General features: G+C 51.7%; 1 protein-coding gene across 1 annotated transcript; it reads right to left on the reverse strand.

Moving 5' to 3' along the window:
- Positions 1-1,967: 1,967 nt before the first annotated feature.
- Positions 1,968-26,049, reverse strand: DACT3 (dishevelled binding antagonist of beta catenin 3). The gene is made up of 4 exons (XM_053266747.1): positions 25,569-26,049; positions 5,150-5,261; positions 4,739-4,897; positions 1,968-4,077 (listed from the first exon to the last, which is right to left on the reverse strand). The coding sequence occupies exons 1-4, from the start codon at positions 25,791-25,793 to the stop codon at positions 2,423-2,425; spliced, it is 2,151 nt and encodes a 716-aa protein (XP_053122722.1). The 5' UTR covers positions 25,794-26,049; the 3' UTR covers positions 1,968-2,422.

The following is a 26,049-nucleotide window of genomic DNA, read 5'->3' on the forward strand; positions in this document are numbered from 1 at the left end:
AGCCCGCTAAGGGGCTCCAGCATCCATGGCTCAGAAAAGGGGACTGTGCAGCTTGCCGAAGTGGCTGCAGCAATTCCGCTGGGCCAGGAGGGCTTGGGAAGGCGGGCGGGGAAAGGGGACCCGAGGAGGCGGCCTCGCATCCAGGCTTCCCTGTATTGGGGGGAGGGGAGAAGTGCCCTGCGTTCCTGGGGAAGGAATTTGGAAAGCACAGCCACTTTCCTGGCGAGCATCTGGTTTTCATAAGGGGCTCTGGGCTGGGCGGAGCTGGAGCACGGAGCGAGCGAGAGAGAGAGAGAGAGGTGGGGGCACCCTAGCCAGGCACAGAGCAGCAGCAGAGCCGATCGCCTGAGCAATTCAGCGGCAAGAGAACTAGCAGGCCGCCAGCCAGCATTCTGGGTTCTCCGGCTTGCATGAAGGGGACTCCGCGGTGTATTAACAGGGTCGCCAGCCTCCAGGAGTGGCCTGGAACCCCCGGGAGATTTTCATGGCTCGATCTTGGGGAACAATACTGGGCGGGGGGGGGGGGAGATCTCCAGGAATAGCTTAAGTCTGACGAGGCAACTCCATGTACTAGGAAGGGGAAAGGGGGGGGGGGAAATATATATATAGCCATGTTTGGTTTTTTTAAAGAAGGGTCATGTCAGCACAGCTGAGCTCAGACATCTAAGTAGTAAGATTTACTATGAGCATGTGCAGAATTCCTCCCCACCACCACACACTGCTGTGTAACTCAGGATGAAGGATGAGGAGTAAATATTTCCAGGAGAGAAGATATTATTTTCCAAACAGATTCAATTGTCAAAACAAAATATTGCCCTCAAACTTCTCAACCAGCTTTGATCCTTCCTCCAGTTCTGATTGCTTCTTTCCCCCTGAAGGAAATAAGAACTGTGCTCCCTCTCTCAGCTCCCCCCTCCCCCAGCTTTCCCATCACATCACACCCTTCACTGCCAAACTCCCTCTGTGCAACTCCCTGCCAAAACACATGTACTGTTTTGATGAGAGAGGCACAAACTGGAGTTGCAGACAGACGATAGTTTATGAGAGAGCTGAAAGTGGTTCAAGAGAAGTTCATGGTGTGTGTGTGTACGTGTACACACACACACACACACACACACACACACACCATTTGTCTCAGGTCACCTCCAGTCAAACAGGTGCTGCAGGTTTTGAAACAGCAGCAAAACCTGCAGAATCTGTTTGACCAACTGGGACGAGCATACACAACACACAAAGCTGCTCTTCAAGTTCCAAACCATCTCCAGTTCTCTGGAGAAAAGTGTCTCCTGCCTGCTCAACAGATGGAACCCAAAGAAAACCCAGCATGCTTTGCACTGCCCTCTCACAGAAAAGCAAAGTGGACACCCCCAAGCCTTTGAGCCTCATTGACTTCCCAATCTTATATCCAGATCGCTACCGTCGTGCTTTAACATTGTGCAGCTGGTCCATACTTGGTTGCATCAAGATCTGGCCAGGGTCTGCTTCAGTAAACATACAAAATGCAAAAGGAAGAAGAGGAACACCAAAACCCATCAAGCAGAGATCAGCAAGCGGAAGCCCTAGGAACCAAAGCCACCCTCTCCACCCCAAGACCACCAGCGGGGCTGCAGCACAGTGGCAGAGACTCTGCTTTGCATACAGAAGGTTCCCGGTTCGACCCCTGCTGGCAGCCTCTTCAAGTAGGCCTGAAACCCTGGAGAGCCGCTGCCAGTCCATGTAGACAGTTCCAACAAGCTAGATGGACCAAGGGTCTGCTGACTCAGTAGGAGGCAGCTCCATCGATTCCTTATATATAAGGAAGCTCAGTTTTGTCTGCTCCAGTTGGTTTCTAGAGCTTCAAGCAACGAAGCGCCTCTCCTGTCTCCTGTTACTCGAGGGCCTTTGACTGGAGATGCCATGGTTCAGAAGGGCGAGAGAAGCTGGACTCACTCCCCTCCTCCAAGACAAAGAAGCAAGATAACCACCAAAAAGATCCACTGGATTTTATTTACAATGTGGGGAGAGCAGGGGAGGGGGGGGGAGAATGTCTGTACAGAAATGCAACATTGGCCGTGTGGGTTTTGGGTCCAGAGTTTTGCACCCAAACTTGGCACCTGAGACGTCTTAACAGTACAAAACCCAATAAATACTTTCCCTTTTAAACTGGACTGGAGTAGATAGCGGGTGGGTGGGTGGGAGGGAGACGGAGAGCCCCCGTCCGCCGGGGCAATTCGCGTGCAGCTGGGGAAGGGGGAGCAGGTTGCCCAGCGGTGCCCCGGCGTCATCCCACTTCCGAGGTGGTCATCGCAGGGTGAGCCGAGCGGAGGAGCCAAATGGGATGTGGAGGCTCAGGACAGGAAGACGGGAGGCCGGGAAGGACCCAAGGGGGGTTCCGGCTGAAAGAGGGGCAACGGCAGGCAACGGAAGCGGCCACTGGGGACCCTCACACGGTGGTCATGACTTTGAGGGAGCCGGAGCGGAAGCGCATGATCTTCTTCTTCAGGGCGTGGGAGGCCTTGATCTTGACGAAGACCTTGGGTTGCCCACTGGTGGCCTTCCCAGGCCCGGAGGCCGAGACCAGTTGCGGGGAGAGCTGCTGGGGCCACACCAGCCCGCCGCTCTCGTCCGTGTCACTGGAGGCCCCGCTGCTGTAGGGTGGGGGCGACTCCCCGTCGCTCAGGCTGGACTCGCTGTCTCCGTAGACCAGGCCTTCCTCCAAGCGGCACATGGGAGCCTGCCGGGCCGGCTCAGCGGAGCACTCCGAATCGCTGCCGGCATAACCATACCCTGCCGGGCCAGCCCCCCGACGGCTCCGGCGTGGCTCGACGGCGCCTCCCGTCGACGGCTCCTCTTGGCAGATCTCGGCCGTGGAGCGCCACTTGCGGTAGCCACCGGCCGCGCCGCCGTGAGGCCGCCGGGGCCGGGCCGGTTTCAGGGCGGTTTCCTCCCGTTCGGTTGTGCCGCATTTCACCCCCGGCTTGTTGAGGAGGCTGTTCTCGGACTGCGAGCGGGCAGCCTTTCTGGAGCGGGGGGAGCTTTTCCTCCCCGCCCCCTTCCTCCCCGCCCCCTCGCCCCCCTCCTCAGTGAAGCGGCATTTCTTGGGGGGCGCCAACACCCGCGGCCGTTCCCGGGGGATCAGAGGGAGCCGTTCTGGCGAGAGCTCCACGGAGCGGCCCTTGGTGAGGGGCGGGGGCTTCTTTTTGCCAGCCCGGTGAGACTGCTGGGCCCTCGGGGGCTGCTGAGCAGGAATATACTGGGCTTGCACCATGAGGCAGGCCGCGTCCTCCGCCTCGTAAGAGGTGGGGTCTTGGCCATTCCCCCGGGAGGCCCCGTCCTCCCCGTCCAGCAGCGGGGACGAGGGGTACCCCGCCTCATATTGATCCACGGAGGTGGGCCTCAGGTGGGCTAGAGCCTGCAGCTTGGGGGGCTTCTTGAGGCTGGAGTGGGGGGGGCTAAAGTCCTCCGCGGCCCCCTGGGCGGCCAACGTCCTCTCGGCAGCGGCATCCCACGAGGACCAGATGCGCGTGGCTGCCGGGGCCCCGCCTGCCTCGTGGCCGCAGGGCGAGGGGGTGCTGCTGCCTCTCTCCATGGCGGGAGGGGGCTTGCGCTCGGCCGGCGGGGGGAGCAGCTCCCCGGGCCTCTTGCACAAGCTGCTCTGCCTCGCCAGGCTGCTCTTGGCCGCCGGTTCCGAGCCGCCGAGGCTGGTCCGGGGCTTGCTGCCTCTCACCAGCTGGCTCCGCCGACGGATGAGGCGGGAGATGTAGCTCTCCACCTTGTGGCAATGCGAGGCCGCCTCCGAGTAGTACTGGAACTCACTGCCGTAGGCCTCCAGGCCCCCCTCCTGACCTGGGGGGTAGGCCAGCCCCTGGGAGGCAGCCGAGGAGAAGGCGGGGTCCTCGTAGAGGTGGCTCCGGAGGAGGAGGGGGTTCTGCAGGGCCACCGCGTGGAGCGGGCTGGGGTACAGAAAAGGGTCGGGCGGGTAGCAGGCAGGCAACGCTGCTTCGGCCGGGTAATCCGGGGAGCTGGAATAAGGAGCCGAGAAGGAGCGGGGCACGGTACTCCGACTGGCCCCCTCCTTGCCGCTGTTGGCTACGTCACCTGTGAAGGGGGGGGAGAGAAAGGGGGGGCGGATTGAGACACTTTCTAGACAGGTGGGGAAGACAGCCAGCCAGCCTGGCCGAGTGCTTAGAGTAGTGACTCCCATCCGGGGTTACTCCAGATGTCGTTGGACTGCAACTCCCATCATCCCCCAGGCACAATTTATTAGGGCTGGGGGTGATGGGAGTGGTAGTCCAGCAACGTCTGGCGTACTGCATTTTGGGAACCCCTGGGTTAGAGTGTTTGACTAGGCCTGGGGAGACCCAGGTTCAAATCCCTGCTCAGCCGGAAGCTCACTGAATGATTCAGGGCCAGTCGCCGGCTCCCAGCATAACATGCCTCTTGACTCTCATGGCTGACTAGAGAGCAGGGGTGGCCAAGACTACAACTCCCATCACCTCCAGCTGAAAATCCCCACCCCAGGTGATAGAGGGTCGTGCCAGGAGGGCACCAGGGCAGTAGATGTCCCTTCTCTAACTGCGTGGGGTGGTAAGGTATCATCCGAACCGTACACCCTCCTTTAAGGGCAGTGCTCCCACAACACACGCACACACACACCCCAGAGCCATCAAAGCCTCCATGAGGGGTCACCCCCACACCCCCAATGAGGACAAAGACCTCCCTGCTCTCTATCCCCCCCCCACTCCTCCCACCCACTCACCTACAGACTTGGGCCGCTCGCTGGCATAGCCAAGGCGGGACTCCACACGGCCGATGCGAGAGTAAGACCCCGATGCGGACGGGAAACTGGAGGAAGAGTCTCCAAAGCCAGATGCTGGGGAATCCGAGGCCACCGCGGAGAGCTGTCCCTCGTAGAAACCTGATGGGGGAAATCGGCATCTATTAGGGAGATGGGGGGGGGGAGAGATCTGACCCGGTTCCTCATTTTGCACTTGGCAGTGGGGTCAGGATGTGGAGCCGACCCCTGACGTGCCAGGGAGAGAAGAACAGGCAGAGTGGGAACGGGGTGCTTCCCGAAAAGTAGGCTGCAGTCCAAAGACAAGAATGGGGCATTTCCTTCGGGGTGGGGGAGGGGGCGGCCTGCCCCCAGGCTTGGGGCTGCCTTCCCTACCTGAGCTGGGCCAGCTCTCTGTCTCTGCTGTCTCCCCACAGCTCTTCTCGGGGTGCATCCGCAGTAATCCCAGCTGCTGTTCCAACTCCCACATCAAGCCAGGCAGGGCATCCTAGAAACCAAGAAGAATACATCCGATTGTCTCCTTAAGATATTAAAATTAAATTTGAGGGGCAGGACGAAAACCCAGAACTTGTGAGGAAAGGACAGACCCCCCTGAGCAGGTGCAAAGTGCATTCCCCTCACCACTGAAAGCCTATGCATAGAGCTCAGGGGCAGAACACCTGCTTGGCATATGCAGGAGGTCCCAGGTCGTATCCTAGATATCTCGAGCTCAAAGGAAACGCCAACTGCAGGGCTGAGAGAGACCGTGGAGAGATGCTGCCAATCAGAGCAGACACTCTTAACTAGAACGACCTTGGTATAAAGGCAGAACCTTGGTGTCTCCCACCCCACCCACATCAGGGCAGTGATTGGGGAAGAGGCTTAATGAAACCCACAGGCCCCGACCTCCGAGACCCCTCAATTTTAGCGAAACCAGATCCCCATAAAGTAAAGTGTGCTGTCGAGTCAATTTCGATAACTGGCGCCCACAGAGCCCTGTGGTTGTCTTTGGTAGAATACAGGAGGGGTTGACCATGGCCTCCTCCCGCGCAGTATGAGATGATGCCTTTCAGCATCTTCCTATATAGCTGCTGCCCATAGTCCGGGAAACAGACCAGCAGGGATTCGAACCTGCAACCTCTGGCTTGCTAGTCAAGTCATTTCCCGGCTGCGCGACTGGGCCCCATAGCTGTCTAAAAATAGAAGCTGTGTTGGGGGGGATGGCACAAGAGTTAAGGGGGGCAACTGGGCAAGGTTCTTTCTGCCCTGCATCCTTTGACCAATGCACTAGGCTTAGGAATCCCCCCCCCTTTATTTCAGGAAAGAAGCAAATGAACCCCTATTTGGGGGGGTCTCCTTCCCCACCACCCCTGCGTCTTTCTTTCCAAGATCAGACACAGAACGAGAGTACGTGCTCCCTCCTCCGAAAGGGACCCTCCGCCGAAGTGATACCGCAACGGAGAAGCAAAGAAGGGACCCCCCCCCGCTTGCCAAGAGATGGGTCTCACAAGTCCAGCCCCACACACACAGGCGCCAACCTTGGCGGGGTCCAGCTGGAACTTGAACCCTCAGCACCAGGAGGGGGTGCGTGTGTGGGAGCGGAGGCTGGGAGGAGAAGGAAACCATGTCTGCGGGATGACCTCTGGCCTCCAGACAGATGGGTGCAGGGTGGACAAAAGGGGGTCATTTAGGAGCGTCACTCAAACTCCCGCCTGGAAACAAAAGGGTAGAATTCTCACCTCACCAAAAGAAAGTGTGGGGGGGAATGAAGCCCACGGCTTCCAAGTGTAGCCTCCATCACCGAAGCCATGATGGTTTCCTCTTGCCAGGCCACCCCACACACAAGCCCACGTCAAGGGAGAATGCAAGGGATTGTGGGAAAGAGCGCGACCCACAGCTTCCTTTCCTGGGAGAGCAGCAAAGGAGCACCCCCACTGGGGCTCCTCTCCCCTATGGGGATAATCTCTGAGGGCATCAGTTCAGTGGCAAAGGATCTGCTCTGCACGCAAGTTCAGTCCCTGGCAGCATCTCCAGTTAGGGCTGGGAAAGACTTCTGCTGGAAGCATTGGAGAGAGATGCTGCCAGTCAGTGTAGACAACGCTAACCAGGAAGCACAAGGCAGCTTCCCATGTTCCTATGGGCATGCACTCCGATTGTCCGCACTGACCAGGGGAGCGTTTCGAACTTCTAGGCCTTGGCAAACCACTGGTCACGTTTTTGCATATTGGGGGCCCTTTGCTAAAATGGTGTTAATATCCGTCACCGAGATTGTTATTCTTCAGTGCTCAGCCCCCTCCCTGTTCTCTCACAGTCAGCCCTCTGAGTGGAGAGGGGGGTTGCAACGTTTCTAGGGCACATGCAGGGAAGCCCATGAGCACGGACCCTAAATCATGGCAAGCCATCAATGGCCGAGGCACATTCTGACCTACTGAGAGCATCCTGGCAAATGGTGTTTGCCTAGTCCAGGGGTCCCCAAGCTAGAGTCCCCAAATGTTGTTGTACTACAAGTCACCCCCAGACACAATGGCCTTTCTAGTCTATCTTTCATGCAAAAGACAGAACACTTAGATGATGATGATTAATTAATAAATTAATAATAAATTAAGATGCTAAATTAACAGATGGCAGGCCTTTGTTCAATTTTTCTACTGCCCAATCCTAAACAGCTCAGGGTAGTTCACAAGTAAAACAAGAGATCAACCAATTCCTAGTTGTGGGGAGGCCTTAGGCCGTGATCCTTGGGGCAACATCTGTTACAATCAGGTCTCTATGTTTTATACCAGCAAAACACTGGAGGATATGCAACTGTCACATCCTCAAGTCTCTACCCCCCGCCCCCCAACCACCCCACTCCCATGTACCAAGATATAACTCACCCATATATAGGTGAAGAGGAAGTGGAGAGTAAGGGGGGCCACAGCAAAGTGGCCCTTCTGCACTCTTTGCAGCTCCAGTTGGCAAAAAGGTAAATGTGGCACATACAATTTGCATGATTAGGGCATCCACTTTAGATGCGGTGCAAATTAGCATGGATGTAAATTGGAAGAGGTTGTGGCTGTGGCAGGTAAAAGGCCAATATTCAGCCTGCATGCATCTAAATGAGTTAGCACATGAGAACAAGGAAGGGTCAACCTTCACCCTGCCGCTGATGAATATGGATGAAATGGGTCACCTCAGCTGAGATTTTGCAAAAGAAAGAGGTGGTGAAAAACCTTTCTCTAAATTAACTAGACTAGATAGGCCTTGGGCCTGATCCAGCAAGGCTGTTATTATGTTCTTTACCTCCCCCCCCCACCAGCATCAGATATATTTGGAAATTTCTCCCCCCCCCCCACCCGCCACAGAAAAAGCTTGTGCTCTACCCGTGCATTGCAGGTGAAGTGGTCTGTAACACTTTTAGCAACAGCCTTTAATGCTTGTGTCTGCCTTCAAATTGTGGACAATATTGCCTTATTTAAAGTAAACATTTTGTGCCCCTGTAGCCCAAATTCTGCACCACACAAAAATGAATTCTGTGATCTGCAAAAAAACAAAACAAAACAACCAACTATGCACGTGAAGGAATGATGCATATCTGAACTATCTTGTCCTTGCTTCAGGGAATCTAAGCAGCAATGGGCCAAATTGATGTACTGGTACAGAACGTTTACATCACGAATATTCCAAGTGCTTGGAGAACAAAGCTGATGGAATGCCTGCGATGCAGTACCTATGAGGGAAGGGGAAGTTATTGGTTTGGATTTGAACTGAAACCTCACATAGGCCCTAGACTCAGGAACAGTTTGACGGACCAGAGTGAAAACTGGAAAGAGAACTAGGAAGGTAGGGGACAAGGAAGCTCAGGGGCTGAAGAAAGATTCAGAGTAGGCAGGAGACTGGGAACAGGAAACTGAAGGAGGAGAAGGGGGCTTGAGAAAAAGGGCAAGGGCCAATGGGAGCTGACTTTCATGTACCATCACGAACTAACCAAACAGTTATTTGGCTGTCACCTTTTTGAACCACCTTATTTTTCAACATTGAATTTTGCTTTTGCTAGTCGTAGGGATAGCAAGAAATTATGTGGAGCCATGAAGTCCCAATGCTTCCCTGAACCTGAAACCCTGTTCTGCTCTCTCTCTGACTGCTCAGGGCGTGCAGACTTCTCTCCTCATGCCAGCCAGCCTACCAACATTTTACTTTCCCACCCCCATGAGGAATGTGGTCCCCCCGCCGCCCCTTGACCATGTGGGATAAGAGAGCTTGAAAAGTTCAAGGAAAAACCTAGTACAAGGAATGATAAGGAGACACTCTTTTCTTGGGAAAAGCCCTGGTAATTTCACGGTGGCAGTGGCCAGTGATTAGTTTTATGCCAACCCCTGCTCACTGGGCAAAGAGAAGTGACTGGCCCAGAGTCACCCTGCAAGTCACATGGCTGAATAGAGATTTGAACTCGGGTCTCCCCGGTCCTAGTCCAGCATGTACGTGTGTGTGTGTTTATCTTTATATTTATTTAAATCTGATGCCCATTTTATTGCAGGATCTCACTAATTAATCTAATGCTGCAGACCTACCGTTTTGGCAAAGTGGCCACAGAAAGTGGAACCAATCTCTGTGGCCACGCTTGGGGGGGGGTGGCCTCTTGGGCCACGCTTGTTAATCTTGGCCTCCTCCCACCAGCCCCTATCATCTGCTGCAAGATGACTACTTTCGTGTCCAGAGGCGGAGGGAGAAGAAAGCATCTGAAGCTCCCGCCCCATCAGTCACCGCTTGCCTTATTCCCCATAGCAAATGGATTTCTATCCATGTAAATTTCCCTTTTCTTCTGATCCTCTCTCGCCCGCTGTAGCTAGTGTTCTAATGCCTATAAATGTCTAATCCTTTTTGGAATCCCGTTAAGCCTAAAGCTATCTGCTTGCTAAGAACCGACAATACTCGCAAACATTTAAAATCCATGCAAATGAGATTCACAAAAGCCAATTGCTAGCTGGGTTCCATCAGAATACAAATTTGTAAAATCCCGTCCCATCACTGGATCCATTTGATCAACTGAACAACCCACCAGCACTGGATCTTTGGCGCCATCGTTGTTTGGACCACCATTCCTGACCCAGCTTGCCATTTATGTCCATTTTTCTTTTTCTCTTTTCTTGCGTATCTGAAGCTGCAACCCCTGTGAAATGCTTTCCTGGGAATAAGTGCCAGGGAACATATTCAGCACCAAGTGGGATGGGCACAAGACTGCACTGTAAGGATGCAAAACAGCCAAGCAGTCAAGGAAGAGGCAAAAATATATTGACCTGTCTCAAAAATGTATCGAAGCTCTAGAAGAGAGGGAGATTTCGGGAATACAGAGATGCGTCTCTGCCAGATTTCACATCTCATCAGTGCTTAAGCAGCTTCACCAGTTCATTTCCTGGCAGAATTCAAAGTGCTGGTGCTTGCTCATAAACCCCTGCACAGCCTGTGGTCCAAGGATCGACTCCTCTCACATGGCCTATGCAACGAGATCACCTTTGGAGGCGGGAGAGGCAGTGGCTGTCCTTGGACAGAGAAAAGACCTCCTGGGTGGTGGCCCCGTTTGTTTCATGCTCTCCCCAGCAGTGTTCGCTCTAATTCTTTTCATCTGTGTGTGGAAGTAGATTTGTTCTGGGCTGCAGTCTCAAGGCAGTGTGCGCACACAGGCATTCAGGGTGGGGCCTTCCCGATTCGACCTGAGCCGCGGGATCTAAAATGAACTGAATGGACATTTTAAACATGTGTGAGAGCACGCACATGCGCATGCCTTAGAGGGGACACTGCTCCCCATCGAAGCGCACTTGGCACCCCCTTTGGTGTCTTTTTGGTGCCAGGCAAATCACTTTCCGACTCTCCCAGAACTTTCAAACCTTCTGAACTTTTAAATCCTTTACCGATATTGTTTTGTGCGGTCTGCTTATGCCGATCATTGCAGGTTTTAAAAGGCTTTTTCTGGATTTCACTGTTTCATTATGATCATAATTATTAGTCAGCCACCCTAGAAACCATTGTGCAGAAGAGCAAAGTATAAGCATACTGGAAAACAAACAAAGAAATGTAAAGTGTGATCCCATTGTTTGCATGTCTGGAGGGGGAGAGAGAGAGAGAGAGAAACACACACACAGACACACATGCACAGGGGAGGTGATGCACAACATTGCAACCCCCTTCCACCCCACAACACTGCCCACCTGTCAAATTTAAACCTAACCTACTTTTCACCTAGCATAGCACTTGAAATTATTCCAGCTGCAGCTATGCTAATCAGGCAAGCATCCCTCAAGGGAATCAACTGGATAACTTCAAAGCCAGAGACTTTTTAAAAAGAAAGAAAAAAGCCCATGTGAGCCACTGTGATTTATTCTTCTTTATAGGCTGGATTAGACTGGTCTTTTTCTGACCCGTTCCTAAGCGGGCCCTCTTCTCCCCATAGCAAGGTCGTAGACCAATGTCAGAGGCCCAACAGAATGTTACAGGAGCTGCTTGTCTGTGGCAAGAGTCCACTCCACTTTGGCAAGCCTCTGCATATCTGAATCACGAAGGTGGGCCCAAAGGGCTCCAATATGGGACCGGGGTGGGGAGTGGGAGTGTAAGACCCATTTGGATCAGGCAAATGCATTACAGGACAGATAAGGAGAAGCCCTTCTTTGCATAAGGTGTACTTAATTTATAGAATGTGCTGCCACATGATATGGTGACGGGCATGAACTTAAATGACTTTAAAGAGGAATTGGATTTATCCATGGAGGAGGAGAGTTCTATCAATGGGCTGTCTGTCATGCTGGCTAAATGGAACTTCCATGTTTGGTGGCAGTCTACCTCTGAATACCAGTTGCTGAGGAGCAGCAGCAGAGGAGGGCTGTTTATTTTATTGATTTATTTTTTTACAATTTTTATCCCACTCTTCCAAGGAGCCCAGAGCATTGTATAGGGTTGTGTTCATCCTCACAACAACCCTGTGAGGTAGGTTAGGCTGAGGTGTGTGACTGGCTCAGAGTCACCTAGTGAGTTTCTTGGCTGAGTGGAGATTTGAACAGGTCCCCCCGGTTGTCGTCTCGTCCAACACTCTAACCACTACACCCCACTGGCTCTGTTACTTTCTTGTCCTGCTCGCAGGCTTCCCAGAGGCATCTGGTGGGCCACAGTGGAAAGCAGGATACCAGACTAGATGGGCCGACTTGGGTCTGATCCAGCAGGGCTCCTTACAGTCTTACTGGAGGTCAGTATAGCTGGCTTTCTCCACGTGCTTTCATTACAGGAGAAGTGGAGATAAGGCGGCAGGACTTAAGGTCAGGAGGAAAATCCTCAACCTCCTTCTCCAGTATTTTCAGTAATTAGCAAGTAAGCTAATCGAATCTGGAAAAGATGAGAGGAAGCAACCTCTACCCAGCTCAGAAATGCCCACCTCATGGTTACTGCCAGTCCTAACAACTCCAAGGGCCACATATAAGATTCATATAAATTATAGTACTCTTTTAAAAAGCCATTGCCATCTCCCGCGCAGTATGATATGATGCCTTTCAGCATCTTCCTCGCTGCTGCCCAGCAGCATTCGAACCAGCAACCTCTTGCTCCCTAGGCAAGTTATTTCCCCACTGCGCCATTAGGTGGCATTTTTAAAGTGGAGGGGGGGGAAGAGTTGCAAAGCTACTCTGCAAATGGGTGGGGATTGATGGTCCAGGCACTAGCCAATCAGTGCTGTGCGCAGTCAGCTTCTGCTACAGACTTGCAGAACCAGGTATCAAATGCTGGCTCCATCCACAATACCATGTCTTGTCCCCGATTCTACCAACATCTAGTCTTTGTTCTGCTAGCCTGCCCATTTTCACCCTGGCTTGGATCACTGTTTTTCAGATCAAGACCTGGCAACCTAACTCCCCACACCTTTCTGAAACATTTCGCGGTAGTCAGGAGGGAGAGAGACTTATGATTTTGCTTTTAAATCATCATCCATCCATCCAAACGTGATTTTTCTTTTCCTTTTCCAGGCCATTAAATGGTGCTTTGCTCCACAAGAGAACACCCAGCAAGCACAGAGCTCTGGCAGCAGCAGAGATTTCGACGCACTCACACAATCCCCACAACGACGCTGGTTGCACTTCATGAAAGGGCCTATGTATTGGCGTCCCGGCTGCTGAGGCTGCCATGCTCCTCGACCCGCTGCCAAGAGGTGGGTGTGGGGAGAGAAGAAAAGTCTGTAACGTCTTGTCCGTTGGAAGCTTGGCTCCTGTGTTTCTGGAGGGAAGTGCTGCTTGAACATTGGTTACGTCTGGTTTCCTGAACCAAAAAATCCAGGGTGGTGTAGAAAGGTAGCAAATGTTTAAACATGCACGCACACACACACACACACATCCTTTCCGGCTGGTTTTTCCATCCCCTCCTCAGGCAACATTCCTCTATTTTCAAGTGGGTTAGAGTGGGAGTTCTAGGGATATAGGAAGAGGCGCTCTTACCCCTGGACTTCGGGGCCCAAGCCCAAGGCCTCCTCCACAGCCCCCGGGGGCCCCCAAATCCTCTTTAGTCTGTCCTGGGTGGTGTGGTCACCCGGCGGAGCATGATGATTTGCAGGGGAGCGGGGCCTCCAAAGGCCTTTAGCTCTGGGCTCCAGAATTACTGAGGTGCTCCTCTGGATATAGGAAGTTGCTTTATATTGAGTCAGGCCCTTGGTCCATCTAGCTCAGATTTGTTGGCACTGACTGGCAGCAGCTCTCCAAGGTTATATCTCCTAGAGAGGCTGCCACATCCAAATGGCCATTGACTGCATTGAATTTCCAAATGGCCAAAGGCTGACTGGAAATCCCACACCCTCCTCTGACTATTTGGAAGGAACCAGTGCATTTCAGAGGACATTCCCTGTTGGTTGTATCCTGTCTGACTGTGTAAACAAATAAAATAAAATTCCAAAACATCTTGAAGCAAACCTCAACACCATCGGGGCCACAGAAATCCCCATCAGCCAACTACAAAAAAACAACTTTGCTGGGAACAGCCTACATTTTGCGGCGATACCTATGACAACAACAAGATTGATAACAAAATTCTGGCATCCCAGGTCCTTGGGAAGGACTCGATGTCTGGATAAAACAAACCAGTCAATAACACCTGTTCGACTGTGCAAACAAGAAACAACAACAATATTTTAAAATTAATTGGTACTGGTATTGTTGTTCACCTAGAGGCTTTGGAGGAGGAGGTATATAAGAAAATTTTAATTAATAAATACACAATTCATTGCAGACTCTAGGGAATGTGCTACTACAAGATGAGATCCCTGGTGTCAGCCTAGCGGGCTAGGAGCATCGGAGGCTGCCTTCTGCCCTGTCAGACCCTTGGACCATCTAGGGCTGTCTTTACCTGCACCCTGCCCAAGTTATTTTGATATCAGGAATCAGGAGTTCGTCTTAAATTCAGAGTCCTGTCCTTTCCACTTAAATGCTTTTAACCTCTACTTTTTAAAGGGATCGTCTTAAATGCAGAGTCATCTTCCATTCGGTTACATACAGTATTGCCTACCCTGACTGGCACCAGCTCTCCAAGGTTATAGGCAGGAGTCTCTCTCAGCCCGGCCTGGAGATGCTGCCAGGGACTGAACCTGGGACCTTCTGCATGCAACGTGGATGTTCTACTGCTGAGCAATGGATGCTCCCATCTAAAGCTGCCTCCCACTGAGTCAGACCCTTGGTCCATCTAACTAGAGTCTACTCTGACTGGCAGCAGCTTCTCCAGGGTTTCAGGCAGGAGCCTTCCTACCTGGAGATGCTGCCAGGGGGACTGAGCCAGAGACTTGTGTTTGCAAAGCAGGGGGGCTGTGCCACTGGGCCACTCACACCCCTCCAGTAAGACTCGATAAGGCACCTATTGTGAAAAGGGGCGCGGCGGGGGGGGGCTGACTTCCATGTCAATATTAGATGCACTACATTCCTATAAGGCTACTGGGGGAAGGGAGAAGCTAGAGGCTGCGCTCAGGACATTTTCCCTTTGTCAAATGTTTTGGAATCCAAACACACTTCCTGTTCTTTACTGCTGGAGAATTCTAAATAAATACCATTTAAGAAAAGCGCGGCTGCAGCAGGACCTCTAAGCTGTTCTCCTGGCACGGAGCCATCCCCATCCCTTGGACTAACCGTCATCCAGAGGCAGATAAAACCCAGTTGCTAGTCAGACCGTTACACACCAGAGACAGGGTTTTTTGTTCCCCTTCTTGCCCTGGCTGCATTTAAAGTCAGCTTCCCCTGAGCACTCAAGCATCTCCCACAAAGCTCCCCACCTCCTCCTCAGTGTGTCTTTTAAAATTTCTTAATTACAGAAGATATTTGCATTTTTTTAAAAAAATAAATATATATATAATTATTATTAGCTCCACAACAGCTGCATCCCGACCTGAAGCTTTGAGATCAGCTTTTAGGAATTGGCACAATACAATAAAATAGTCTCTCTCTCTTTTTAAGAGCAGGGAGGAGGAAAGAAAGCACACTCTGTTCTAAGCTGGGCACCTGCAACCCCCCACCCCTCTGGAAGCGCATGAAAGCATGAACACGCAGGTGCCTTGAAAACATCACCGCCCTTTTGTCAAGCTCCTAAAGCAACACCTGACCACGTGGGCTGCAAGTGCAGTGGACGAAGAGAGGGGGGTCACCATTTCCAGCACTGAGTCGGGGGCTGGATTAGACGCCCTCTAAAGCCCCTCCCCAAACGAGCATGCTATGATTCTTGTATCTTTATTTATTTATTACATTTCTATCCCACTCTTCCTCCAAGGAGCTCAGAGCAGTGCACACGCTTATGGCAGGAGCTTCCCCACTCAGTGGCACAGACACAGCCGGTGCCGATGTGTGGAGTTCGTCCAAGGCACACAGACGGCACCTGACCTGCTCCTGAGATCTGGCATACTCCAAGCAGGCGCAGGACGACGACTATGGTACCACCCTCTCTCATACTGCCTCCTCAAAGCCACCAGTTCACAAAGCAGGGCGCGCGTGTGGCTTGGAGGAGGCATGAGAAGCCTGACAAGACCCAGCAGGACGACTGGTGGGCAGGACCGATTAGAAAAAGGAAGGAAGGAAAAGACAAGCATCTCACACTGTTTCCTTCAGGGCAGCCGCAGCAGAGACAAGTGGGCTTTCCCAACCAGTTATGATTTTTACAGGGCGCTAAAAGTTGCTGACCTCACTATGCTTTTCGGCCCGGGCTCTCGTCCTGTGTGTCCTCAGGTTTGCTGCTGCTCACAGCAAAGGCTGTAGCTCACAGGACGAGGCAGAGTTAAAATAAAGAAAAGCCTAAATATAATGCCAAATGCTGAGCCCTCACTTTCCACCAGTTGGTTAGGAAATCCACAAGAGGCAGAACTCTCAGCAGGGTTCCAGCAAGACTGAGGAAGAGCCAAAGGAAGAAGCCTTGCAAAATCCATCCTGGGTTGCTATCCTGCGCACACTTGCTCGGAAGGAAGCCTCGTTTTATTTATTTATATCTATGTAAACCGCTATGGGGACTTTTGCTGAAAAGCAGCGTATAAATATTCATCGTATTTGTAACTCACTGGAGCTTGCTTCTGTGTAAACACTGAACTGGACTGCAAAACTTGGGAAAATCCAAATTTGGGTGTTGAGAAGCAGTATTATTATAATATTATTATTATACTCATAATAATAATAATAATAGTTATTGGTATCATTGTTCATCGCCTAGAGTCTTTGGAGGAGACGGTATATAAAAAATTTAATACATCACACATCTTATGAAGCACAACAGAGATGTATCACGGTGTATCCTATATTAACAATTTTCATTATAATCTCCTTCTAAATACACAGTTTATAACATCCTCTCCAAGATCCTCATATCCGTGGAATATATCCCACGGCTAACCTGTTCTCTTTCTTGTGAAAAGGAACTAGCCAAACGTGTTTCGACCTGCAAGGTGGGTCTGTCTTCCTCAGTGGCCTTACACAGCTTAACTCTCATCCGATGGAGAGTTAATGGCATTCATATTCCCTCCTTGGATCAAGCGAATATTTCTGTTCTCTGGGAGTGGATGATAATAGTTGAACATTATCGGTCCTGGGATTTATCCTAAATCTCCAAAGTCAGGGTCTCCCAGCAGGTTGCAGGGAGCTCCAAGCTAGACTTGGAAAAGAATATTCACCAGTGCCTTTAAGAGAATGGAGAGAATAATTCTCCAAAATATTCTCTTGGGTGCCCGGATGTTGTAGGAGTACAACCCTAACCCCTTTGGCCTTGTGGCTGGGGCTGATGTGAGTCCAACATCTGGGGACTCGTGCCTGCTCTAAGAAGAGTTAGATCTCTGCCTTGGGGATGGATGGATCCATCTTTGTCTACAGTGCACAGACAATTTTACGAGGTCTGTTTTGAACAGTGGATGGAAGGAAAACATAACATCGTCCTACAACATTTGTCCTTTTTAAAAAGCATATCTTTAACAACAAAAAACACAACCCGATCCTTTCGCCTTTTTAATCAGCACAAGACGGGCCTATTACCGAGCAAATGAAGCAGATGGGAAAGCCTTCGGAAATGGAAGAGCTGGAGGTGGGGAGGGCCTGGGGAAGTGATCCTTGGCGTGAGAATTGGGGCTTTATGAGCACATCCTTCTTTTAATCTGTGAAATCTTGGAGGGGATGAACGGATGCCCCTCTGGTTCTCAACACGGAAGCTGGAGGAGATGGATGCCGCTGACACTCTCAGGGCAGGGGGGCAGCCGGATGAGGAGCAGACCACCACCCCCCAATCTCCTGACCCTAAAGCCAGGGCTTGGCTGGTTGGTTTAAGATGTGCGTGAGCAGATGCCAGAGATCTGCAAAATGAGACACACACACACACACACACACACACACACACACACCCACCAAGAACTGTGTGGAAAGAGCGACTCCTCTTCCTGCAATCTTTTCCAAGGCAAGAGAGACCCGGATGTTTCCCTCGCCATGGCGTGCAGAGGGGCCACATGGAAAACCCTGCTGGGTCAAATGAGGCCGGGGGTCTCCTGGTCTGCCAATCCAGCTCTTTTCCTCTGGGGCTCCCAGCAGCCAGGCGATTTGGAACCAATTCACATCCCCCAGGAATAAACTGAAGATAAGAATCCAGACAGAGGGAGGAGGAAGGAAGGAAGGCCAGGTTGCCCATTAGCCAGCGATCAGATCAGGCTCCCTCTGGTGAGCAAAGGCAGGAGGGGGGCAGTGTCCTGGGAGGGCAGGCAATGAATGGGGGCCACTACACAACTCCCTCGTAGAAGCACGCCACCTGCCTCCCCTCCCCAGGAGTTGCACAGGCCCACCCAAGAGGGACCCCTCCGACTTGCAGACCGTCTGGCCGCAGAAAGCCTACATTTGCAAAGCATAACCAAGGCAATTTCGGCACTCAGGTCTGCTTGTAGGCTGCATCTTCTGACACCCTTAAGCCAGGGTCCGCAGCCTTGGGTCCCCAGATGCCGCTGGACTACAGCTCCCATCATGCCCAGCCACAACAGCCAAAGGGGTGATGGGAGTTGTAGTCCAACTCCTCCCATCTGGGGACCCAAGGCTGGGAGGGAGCCCCCTGCCTCAACCATCCTCTTAGATGCACTGCTGGCAACGACCCCGATTTGTTTGTATAAGTTCTCAACACATGCCTCTGCCGCTCTGACAAATCACTAGCACCTCTTCACGGAGACAAGCAAGTTTAAAGAGTGGGGGGGGGGGAACAGCCTTCCCTCTCCTCTGCTCCAACTTAAAAGACTGTTGCAATGTCTGACACCATGACGTGTGCATGCGCGCGCACACACACACACACAGAGACAGATACACTTTCTTTCCCAAGTAGGGGGAGGCTTAATCTGGAATAACCGCAACCATGCCTTTTTATGGTCTTTGCAATGTTAACGGTCTTTGCTTTGTTAACGTTACACATACACAAGACCCGGCTTTATGCTCTGCCTTCTTTAAGCCGGAAGAATTCACCGGTGGGAATATTCTTACGGGTCCCCAATAGGAACAGAGAGAAGGGCCACACGGAGCATTTTGTCAGTGTCACAAGAGAGCGCTGGTGTGAAGAATTCAGCAGTCCACACAGTCTGTGAGACACGGTTCCAACTTGATCGTTCCTAATCGGCTCAATCTTGATTTCTTTTTAAGCCATACCTAACCTCTCTCACCAGTCATCTTAAGTGGCGCAGCGGGGAAATGCTTGACTAACAAGCAGAAGGTTGCCGGTTTGAATCCCAACTGGTACTATATAGCAGTGATATAGGAAGATGCTGAAAGGCATCATCTCATACTGTGCGGGAGGAGGCAATGGCAAACCCCTCCTGTATTCTACCCAAGACAACCACAGGGCTCTGTGGGCGCCAGGAGCCGACACCGACTCGACGGCACACTTTACCTTTAAACTCTCACCATCATTCTGCAGCTATTATGAGAGAAAGGAGTTTTCACAAAGCCATCAGTCTCAGTACATTACAGCATATGGAAAACACATGTGTCCCCGCCCCAAGTAGCTTACAATCTAGTGTAGAAAGACTACATGGAATGGGAGGTAAAGTCACAAGGGCTGTGAATGCGGGCAAATACACACCCCATGCAGCCTTTGCTCAGTCAAGGTCTTGCTTAACCCTTCAGCCTCAGGAAAACCTAAGTAAACTCTCCTGGCAGGCCCTCAACTTTTACCCTAATTATATCCCCCCCTAATTCTTTACCACAGTGGCTTGGCTTGTTGCACTCTCAGAGCCATCCTCAATACTCTGCATATATTTTCACTCTTTACCCTATTCCTCACGCCCTCCAGAGTGCCCAGATTTATTCTAGTCCCTCCTCCATCATAAGATGCTCATACTTTGTTGTGTTGACTTCACCTTCCTATCTAGCTCTTCCCCCTCCCCACAAGGTTATTCCCACTATCTCTGATCCAGGTGAACTGAAAAGCTCAGAAAGGTTAAGCAACACACCCAAGATAATATAAGAAAACTGTGGCAGAGAAAGGTTTTCTGCAAGTTTCGGACTATGGGCTCATTCTTTCCCCAATTATTTGTAGAGCATGTTACAGAGCAATATATGCAGACACACACACACACCCCTTACTATCCAAATTTCAAACAGTAAAGGTAAAGTAAAGTTGTGCCGATGAGTTGGTGTTGACTCCTGGTGGCCATAGAGCCCTGTGGTTCTATTTGGTAGAATACACAGAGAGAGAGAGAGTTTACTATCCAAATTTCAAACAGTGGGGAGGTTTAAATGCCACAGTGATTTATTCTGGTCAGCATGGCACACGCATGCCATCAGCATTAAGTACAGAGTTGTGGGATTGAGAATGGACAAGGGGGTGACATCCGATGCTGGAAGGCTAAATACAGATGCCCCCCCCCCCGGTCAATCTGCCAGTCTCCTAAACTAAACCCAAGGCGAGACATCACCAGCAGAGAAAGGTGACTCAGCACCATCCATTGCTCAACACAAAGGGCTTCGACTCAGCAAGCCCATGCAGGCGGGGTGAGAAAACTCACTCTCCACACTTGTTCTCAGAGCCGGACCTTGGCCCAGAAACAGGCCAAATAGACAGAGGGGCCCATCCAGGATGAACAGGCAGAACTTCCACTCAAAGCAGCCTTCTGCTTATAGGAAGCTTATCTCATGAGAGAGAGTGAGAGAGCAAGAGCGAGAGAGAGCGTGAGCGCTGGTCTTGTGGTAGCAAGCATGACTTGTCCCTTTTGCTAAGCAGGGTCTGCCCTGGTTGCATTTGAATGGGAGACTAGAAGTGTGAGCACTGGAAGAGATTCCCCTCTTAGGGGATGGAGCCGCTCTGGGAAGAGCATCTCGGTCCCAAGTTCCCTCCCTGGCAGCAGCATCTCCAGGATAGGGCCGAGAGAGGCTCCTGCCTGCAACCTTGGAGCAGCTGCTGCCAGTCTGTGAAGACAATGCTGAGCTAGAGAGACCAAGGGTCTGACTCAGTCTATGGCAGCTTCCTATGTACTCCTGATGAACACAGGGGAAAGGTCTTCTGCCGAGTCAGAGTCTTGGTCCATCTAGTTCAACATCATCTACACTGACTGAGGACCGGCCCTGGAGTCGAGGCAGGGGGAGGGGAGGAAGCGGATGACACCTTTTAAGGTCCATAAGGCGGCTCCTGCTGCTCAGCTCCGCGGGGAGTCCATGCCCACCCCTGCCACCCACCTGGCTGCTCTGCAAGCATGGGGGTCCAGATGAGCAGCCAGGGTCGGATGCTGGCAGGTGCAGACTGCTGGTGGAGGGGGCAGCAGGGGTGGCCTTGGGGATTTTTAAAGGTGTACTCTCCTCCCTTGCTACCCCCTGCCCCCACTGCCACAGCCTCCGCCACCATGGCCAGGGCAGCTATTCACAACAGGGGTGGTGGTGCCTGCCCTGCGCCACCCCCAACAACCGGTGTCCTAGATAGTCACCTAGGCCAGCCCTGCACTGACGGGCAGCAGCTCCCCCAGGGCTCCAGAAAAATATATAAGGGGAGAGTGGGGCTAATGAAAATGCAAAGAGAAGAGTCACCACCCAATAGAACAAATGTACAAATGATAGAAACTTCTTAAAACACTTCATTAATATAGATCACCTGTGGTGCATAAATCGCTTAAATCACTTATTGTAGTAAACACTAAATAGATATAAATCACTTTACATAAATCACTTAACAAGGTTCCGCGATAAGTCCTTGTTTCTCAAACAAGGCCTTATCGCGAAACCCCCCAGGGCTCCAGGCAGAGAGGAGGGTCCTCCTCAGGCACCCGGTCCACTCTGGCAGGCATTGGTTCTGGGCTGGCCAGTTCCAAACTACCCCTGCCTTTCAACAGGAGGGAAAGGGCTCTGTAGGCAGAGGGTGAGGTGGAAGGCAGGCAGGCCCGTACCAGAACCAGCCAGGTGCCCCCTCTCAGAGCCGAGGATGTTTTTATACCGCTAAGAACAGCAGAGAATGTCCCTTGCAGATCACACTAATCAATGGACAGAGAAGACAGACTCTCATTGTGCACACCGACTCTGGATTTCTAGCGAAACAGGGTGCGATATCTCTACACCAATCATGATGTGCTGGCAACGGCTGTCCGTCATCTCTAAATCCACAAGGGGAGCCACTGGCTAACCTGTGGAGCCACACAGCATTTGTGAACATCTCAACTGCTCAGTTATTATGGTTGTTCTAGTCGTCGTAATCTTAATTCCGTGAGCTGACCTGGAAGCACTTATTTGCTGACGGGCAAGATACAAAATCATGCGGTAATAACCCAAATAAATATTCTAGTTTTTAAAATAATAAAACTTTACTGTGCACAGCCAAAAATGTACATTACACACATATATGTACATGTTTATGCATATTTATTATCTGCAGCAATATGCAAGTCAGAAGCACCCTATTGGCTGGCTGCTGCTCACCTCATTAATTCCCTCACCAGAACATCTATGCTGGAGTTTTTTGACAGCAGTTTCATAAATGTGCCCGAGATTTTAATTAAATCTGGTACTTTTTTTTTTTTAGAGTGAGAGAGAGAGAGAGAGAGAAATGGAGCAAAATCTTTTATTAAATCAGTGAAATGCCTGCTTCAGCTTCACTGAATGGGAGCTTGAAGATACCCAGGGATCTGAGCCTACAGCTGTGGGTCCCGAGATGTTGTTGACAGAATGGATGGCTCCCATCTTCCCCAGCTGCAATGAACTCCGGCCACTGAGGCTAGAGATTACGGCAGTCCACTGACATCTGGGTACCCAAGGCTGGAATCTACTCCAAGTTTGCAACATGGCAGCGACAGTGGGACCCCTAGATAGGTGCACAAAAACCTGTCTGTGATTAAAGGTAAAGTGTGCCACCGAGTCGATTTCGACTCCTGTCCTGATGCCCACAGAGCCCTGTGGTTGTCTTTGGTAGAATACAGGAAGGGTTTACCATTGCGTCCTCCCACAGTGTGAGATGATGCCTTTCAGCATCTTCCTATATCGCTGCTGCCTGATATAGGTACCAGCGGGGATTCGAACCAGCAACCTTCTGCTTGTTAGTCAAGCATTTCCCTGCTGCAGCACTTAAGGCGGCTACTCACTGATTAAAGAAATGCACCTGCACATACTCAGAGGCATTTGCCTCTTCAACTAGACTCTTCTACAGCTGCTGTTGGACTACAATACCCATAACTGCAACAGCAACCACAGCTAGAGAGCCTCAGGTTAGCCAAAGGTTAGCTCAGGCTGCTCTAGTTCAGGGGTTCCCAACCCGTGGCACTCCAGACATTGCTGAACTACAAGTCCCATCATCCCAGCCACAAAAATAGTAGCTGGGATGATGGGAGTTGTAGTTCAGCAACATCTGGAGTGCCACAGGTTGGGAACCCCTGCTCTAGTTGAAGAGCTTCCCCAATCAAGAGCAAAGAAATAGATAAGCTTCTAAGCTCGTTTAAACCCCTACCGTCCTTGTTTTACACGTTAGGAACTGCTGACGCCTTTCCTTCTCTGCTGCTTTGACACAAACACCTCTCTGGAGAGCAAAAAAGAAAAGCCAGCTCGGCAGGCAGAACTACACACTTTAAAGTCCTCGATGCATTCACCCACTTTTCTCCCATCGCACACCAAGCACAGCCCTGGAAACTCAATGGGCTACACATTTGCCAATGTTTTAAGCTTAGACACGTCTTGATTTCTTCAGTATGGCACAATTCTCTTCCTGCATTAATATTTCATGTTTAATCACAGAAGAGCTGCTGTTTCAGCCACAGGCAGTGAAATATTAAGATTTCCCCACTTAGAAATAAACATTTATTTACCATGAAGTGTGTATAAGTGGTAGTGAGGGAGCACCAGTTACATCTCCTGCTTCTTGTCCCATTTTGAACCCCACCCACCCCACGCCCAGCAACAGATAGATGTGCAGGAAGAGTCTTCAACCCCTCACCACCACCTCCTCCACCCCTTGTAAATGAGATTTTTGTGAGAAATTCCCCTTTGACTTGCTGCCTAATCTGGAGAAAGCTGTGTGGTAACAGGAATCCTCATTCTATTTTCTATGTAAACTGCTTTGAGAACTTTCTGTTGCAAAGGGGTATATAATAATAATAATAATAATAATAATAATAATAATAATGCACTTTTATCCAAAGTGCATTATCCAAAGATGCTTGCAATACCCACACAAGTCTTCCCACAGCAGATGGCAAGAACCATTCACTAGCCCAGAGGTGGGCTCCATTCTAATTTCTTCAGTTATTTACTTCAAATGACATCTAAGTGGTCACTCACCACTTCATCTTGTGAAAGCAAATTCCACAAGTTAATTGTACATTAGATGAAGTCCTTTCCCTTCCTGGCTGCCCAGAATTCTAATGTTACAAGAGAGGCTGAAAATCTCTCTCTGTGCTGTCTCCATCTCATTCAGAATTTTATATACCTCTGTCGTGTCTGTCCGACTCCTTCTCCTCTCTTTTTTTTGGGGGGGGGAGTGTCCCCTAACCCAGTTGTCTTTCTAGTCAAAATGGGGAGGGGGGGAGGACACTCAGGATCTTAAAATGAGAATTCTCAGCACCCTCAGGAAACTACAACTCCCAGGACCCCTTGGGGGAAGCTGTGACAGTTAAACCGGTATTAAAAATATGATCACACAACAATGCACCCTCTGGTAGCCCAAACTTCAGGAGAGAGACTGCTTAGATGCTGCACAGTTTCAGCGTTAGACCAAAACTGCTTTGCCAGCACTAGGACTGTGCTTTTACTGTTACTTCTTGACCTGCACACTGGCAATAAACAGATCTCCCTCATCAGACTTGCCATCCCCAATTTCCTACTTCGTTCTCAGCAAAAACAGAGTGACAAGAATAATATATGCCAAGGAGCTAAAGAAAGGAGCCTTCCAGGCGATGTGGCCAGACTATCCTGTGGCAGTGAGTTCCACATGATACCCTACCCAGTAGGGCACACACAGTGAGGAAAGTATCTGTCCGCTTCTTGGCTTTTACAACATCAGCTGCTCCACTCAAAATCCCCTCCACCCTTTTGATCCGTTCCCAGCAAAATTGTGGTTTGCAGTGCGCCATAGCCTCCTTTTCTCTCTGCCTCCTTCTCCAGCGTGGGGAGGGAACCCAGTTAGTCGTCTGAGCCCCACACCCTGCCCTCCCGCAACCCTCTCCTCCACCAGGATCCCACTCCCAGAGAACTTCCTTGACCCTCCAAGAGCGAGACGCTCTTGTCCAGACCATCATCTCGCCGGCTTTGTGCAACCAAGGGGAGGGTCACCCACAACCCCTCCGGTGGCTGGTGAAAACACACGGTTGTGGGGAGCAGGGGAAGGAGGTCTTGGGGAGGATGTGGGGCAGAACCGATGCACCGCCCTGCCCGGTTCTTCCATCCCGAGAAGAACACCGAGAGATTCCTCTTCCAGAAACCCTCCCTGCAGGGGGCGGACGGCGGCGGACACGGCTCCTCCTCCGCTTCGGCAAGCCCCCCAACCCATTCACAACATTGCGGAGAAAATGACTCTGCGCCCCCCCCTCCTCCCCCAAGGCCACCTCCATTTAAACCGCCGAGCTCAGGCTCTGGGGGCTCAGAGGACCACCTCGGAACAATAACAGTCAGCAGCAGCAGAAGCGTCACCATCCCGGGGACCCGGGCGACGAATGGCACCGAGTCCCCTTCTTCCCACTGCAACCCTTGCCAGCCCCTTCCCGGACGGAGCAGCCCCCAGCCAAGCACCGGCCCCTCCTCCGAATCCGTCTCGGATCTCCGCGCACCGAGGAACCAGGCTCGGGAGGAGGAGGACCGGCTGGGACACGTTCCCTCCATCCGCGGCCGCGGACAATGTGGCCCCCATCCATCCGACGGCGTCCGGCGCTCACCAGCTGGTCCTCCGGAGCAGGCTCCCCGCCGCCGCCTGCAGGCTCGCCTTCGCCGGGCTTGCTCGGAGACTCCTCCTCGGCGGCGATGCGCAGCGCCTGCCTGACTCGGCGCTCCTGCCGCTCGCGCAGCAAATGCAGCTCGCACAAGCCGGCTAAGGTGCCTTCCAGCCAGCCGCGCAGGCGGCTCCGCTCCGGGCTGACGGGGAACGAGAACGCCCGGATCATCTTCGGAGCGAAGCGAGCAGCGCCTCCACTCAGGCTCCGGTTGCGCCGCGCAAACCCCCGATGCGCTCCGGCTACCGCTGCAGCTTCAGCGCTGTCACGGATTCATCTGCATAGCAGCGCTCATTGGCCAACCCTCCCGAGCTCGTTTGGGTCCCCGACGCTGTACGGGCAGCCCATTGGAGCCTCGACTTCTCTGCTCTCTGCATGGCCACACCTCCCATTCAAACAATTGGCCCTGCTCTCACACCCCTCTTTG

The sequence above is a fragment of the Hemicordylus capensis genome, chromosome 7, assembly GCF_027244095.1.
Source record: "Hemicordylus capensis ecotype Gifberg chromosome 7, rHemCap1.1.pri, whole genome shotgun sequence".
In the NCBI taxonomy this organism is placed as follows: domain Eukaryota; kingdom Metazoa; phylum Chordata; class Lepidosauria; order Squamata; family Cordylidae; genus Hemicordylus; species Hemicordylus capensis.

Excerpts from the sequence above, each read along its gene's own strand:
- DACT3 (XM_053266747.1), bottom strand. The coding sequence starts at position 25,793 with ATGATCCGGGCGTTCTCGTTCCCCGTCAGCCCGGAGCGGAGCCGCCTG. Across the intron at positions 5,262-25,568 it reads CTGCTCCGGAGGACCAGCTG|GATGCCCTGCCTGGCTTGAT; the intron begins GTGAGCGCCGGA and ends CTTGGTTTCTAG. Across the intron at positions 4,078-4,738 it reads CGAGCGGCCCAAGTCTGTAG|GTGACGTAGCCAACAGCGGC; the intron begins GTGAGTGGGTGG and ends CCCCCTTCACAG.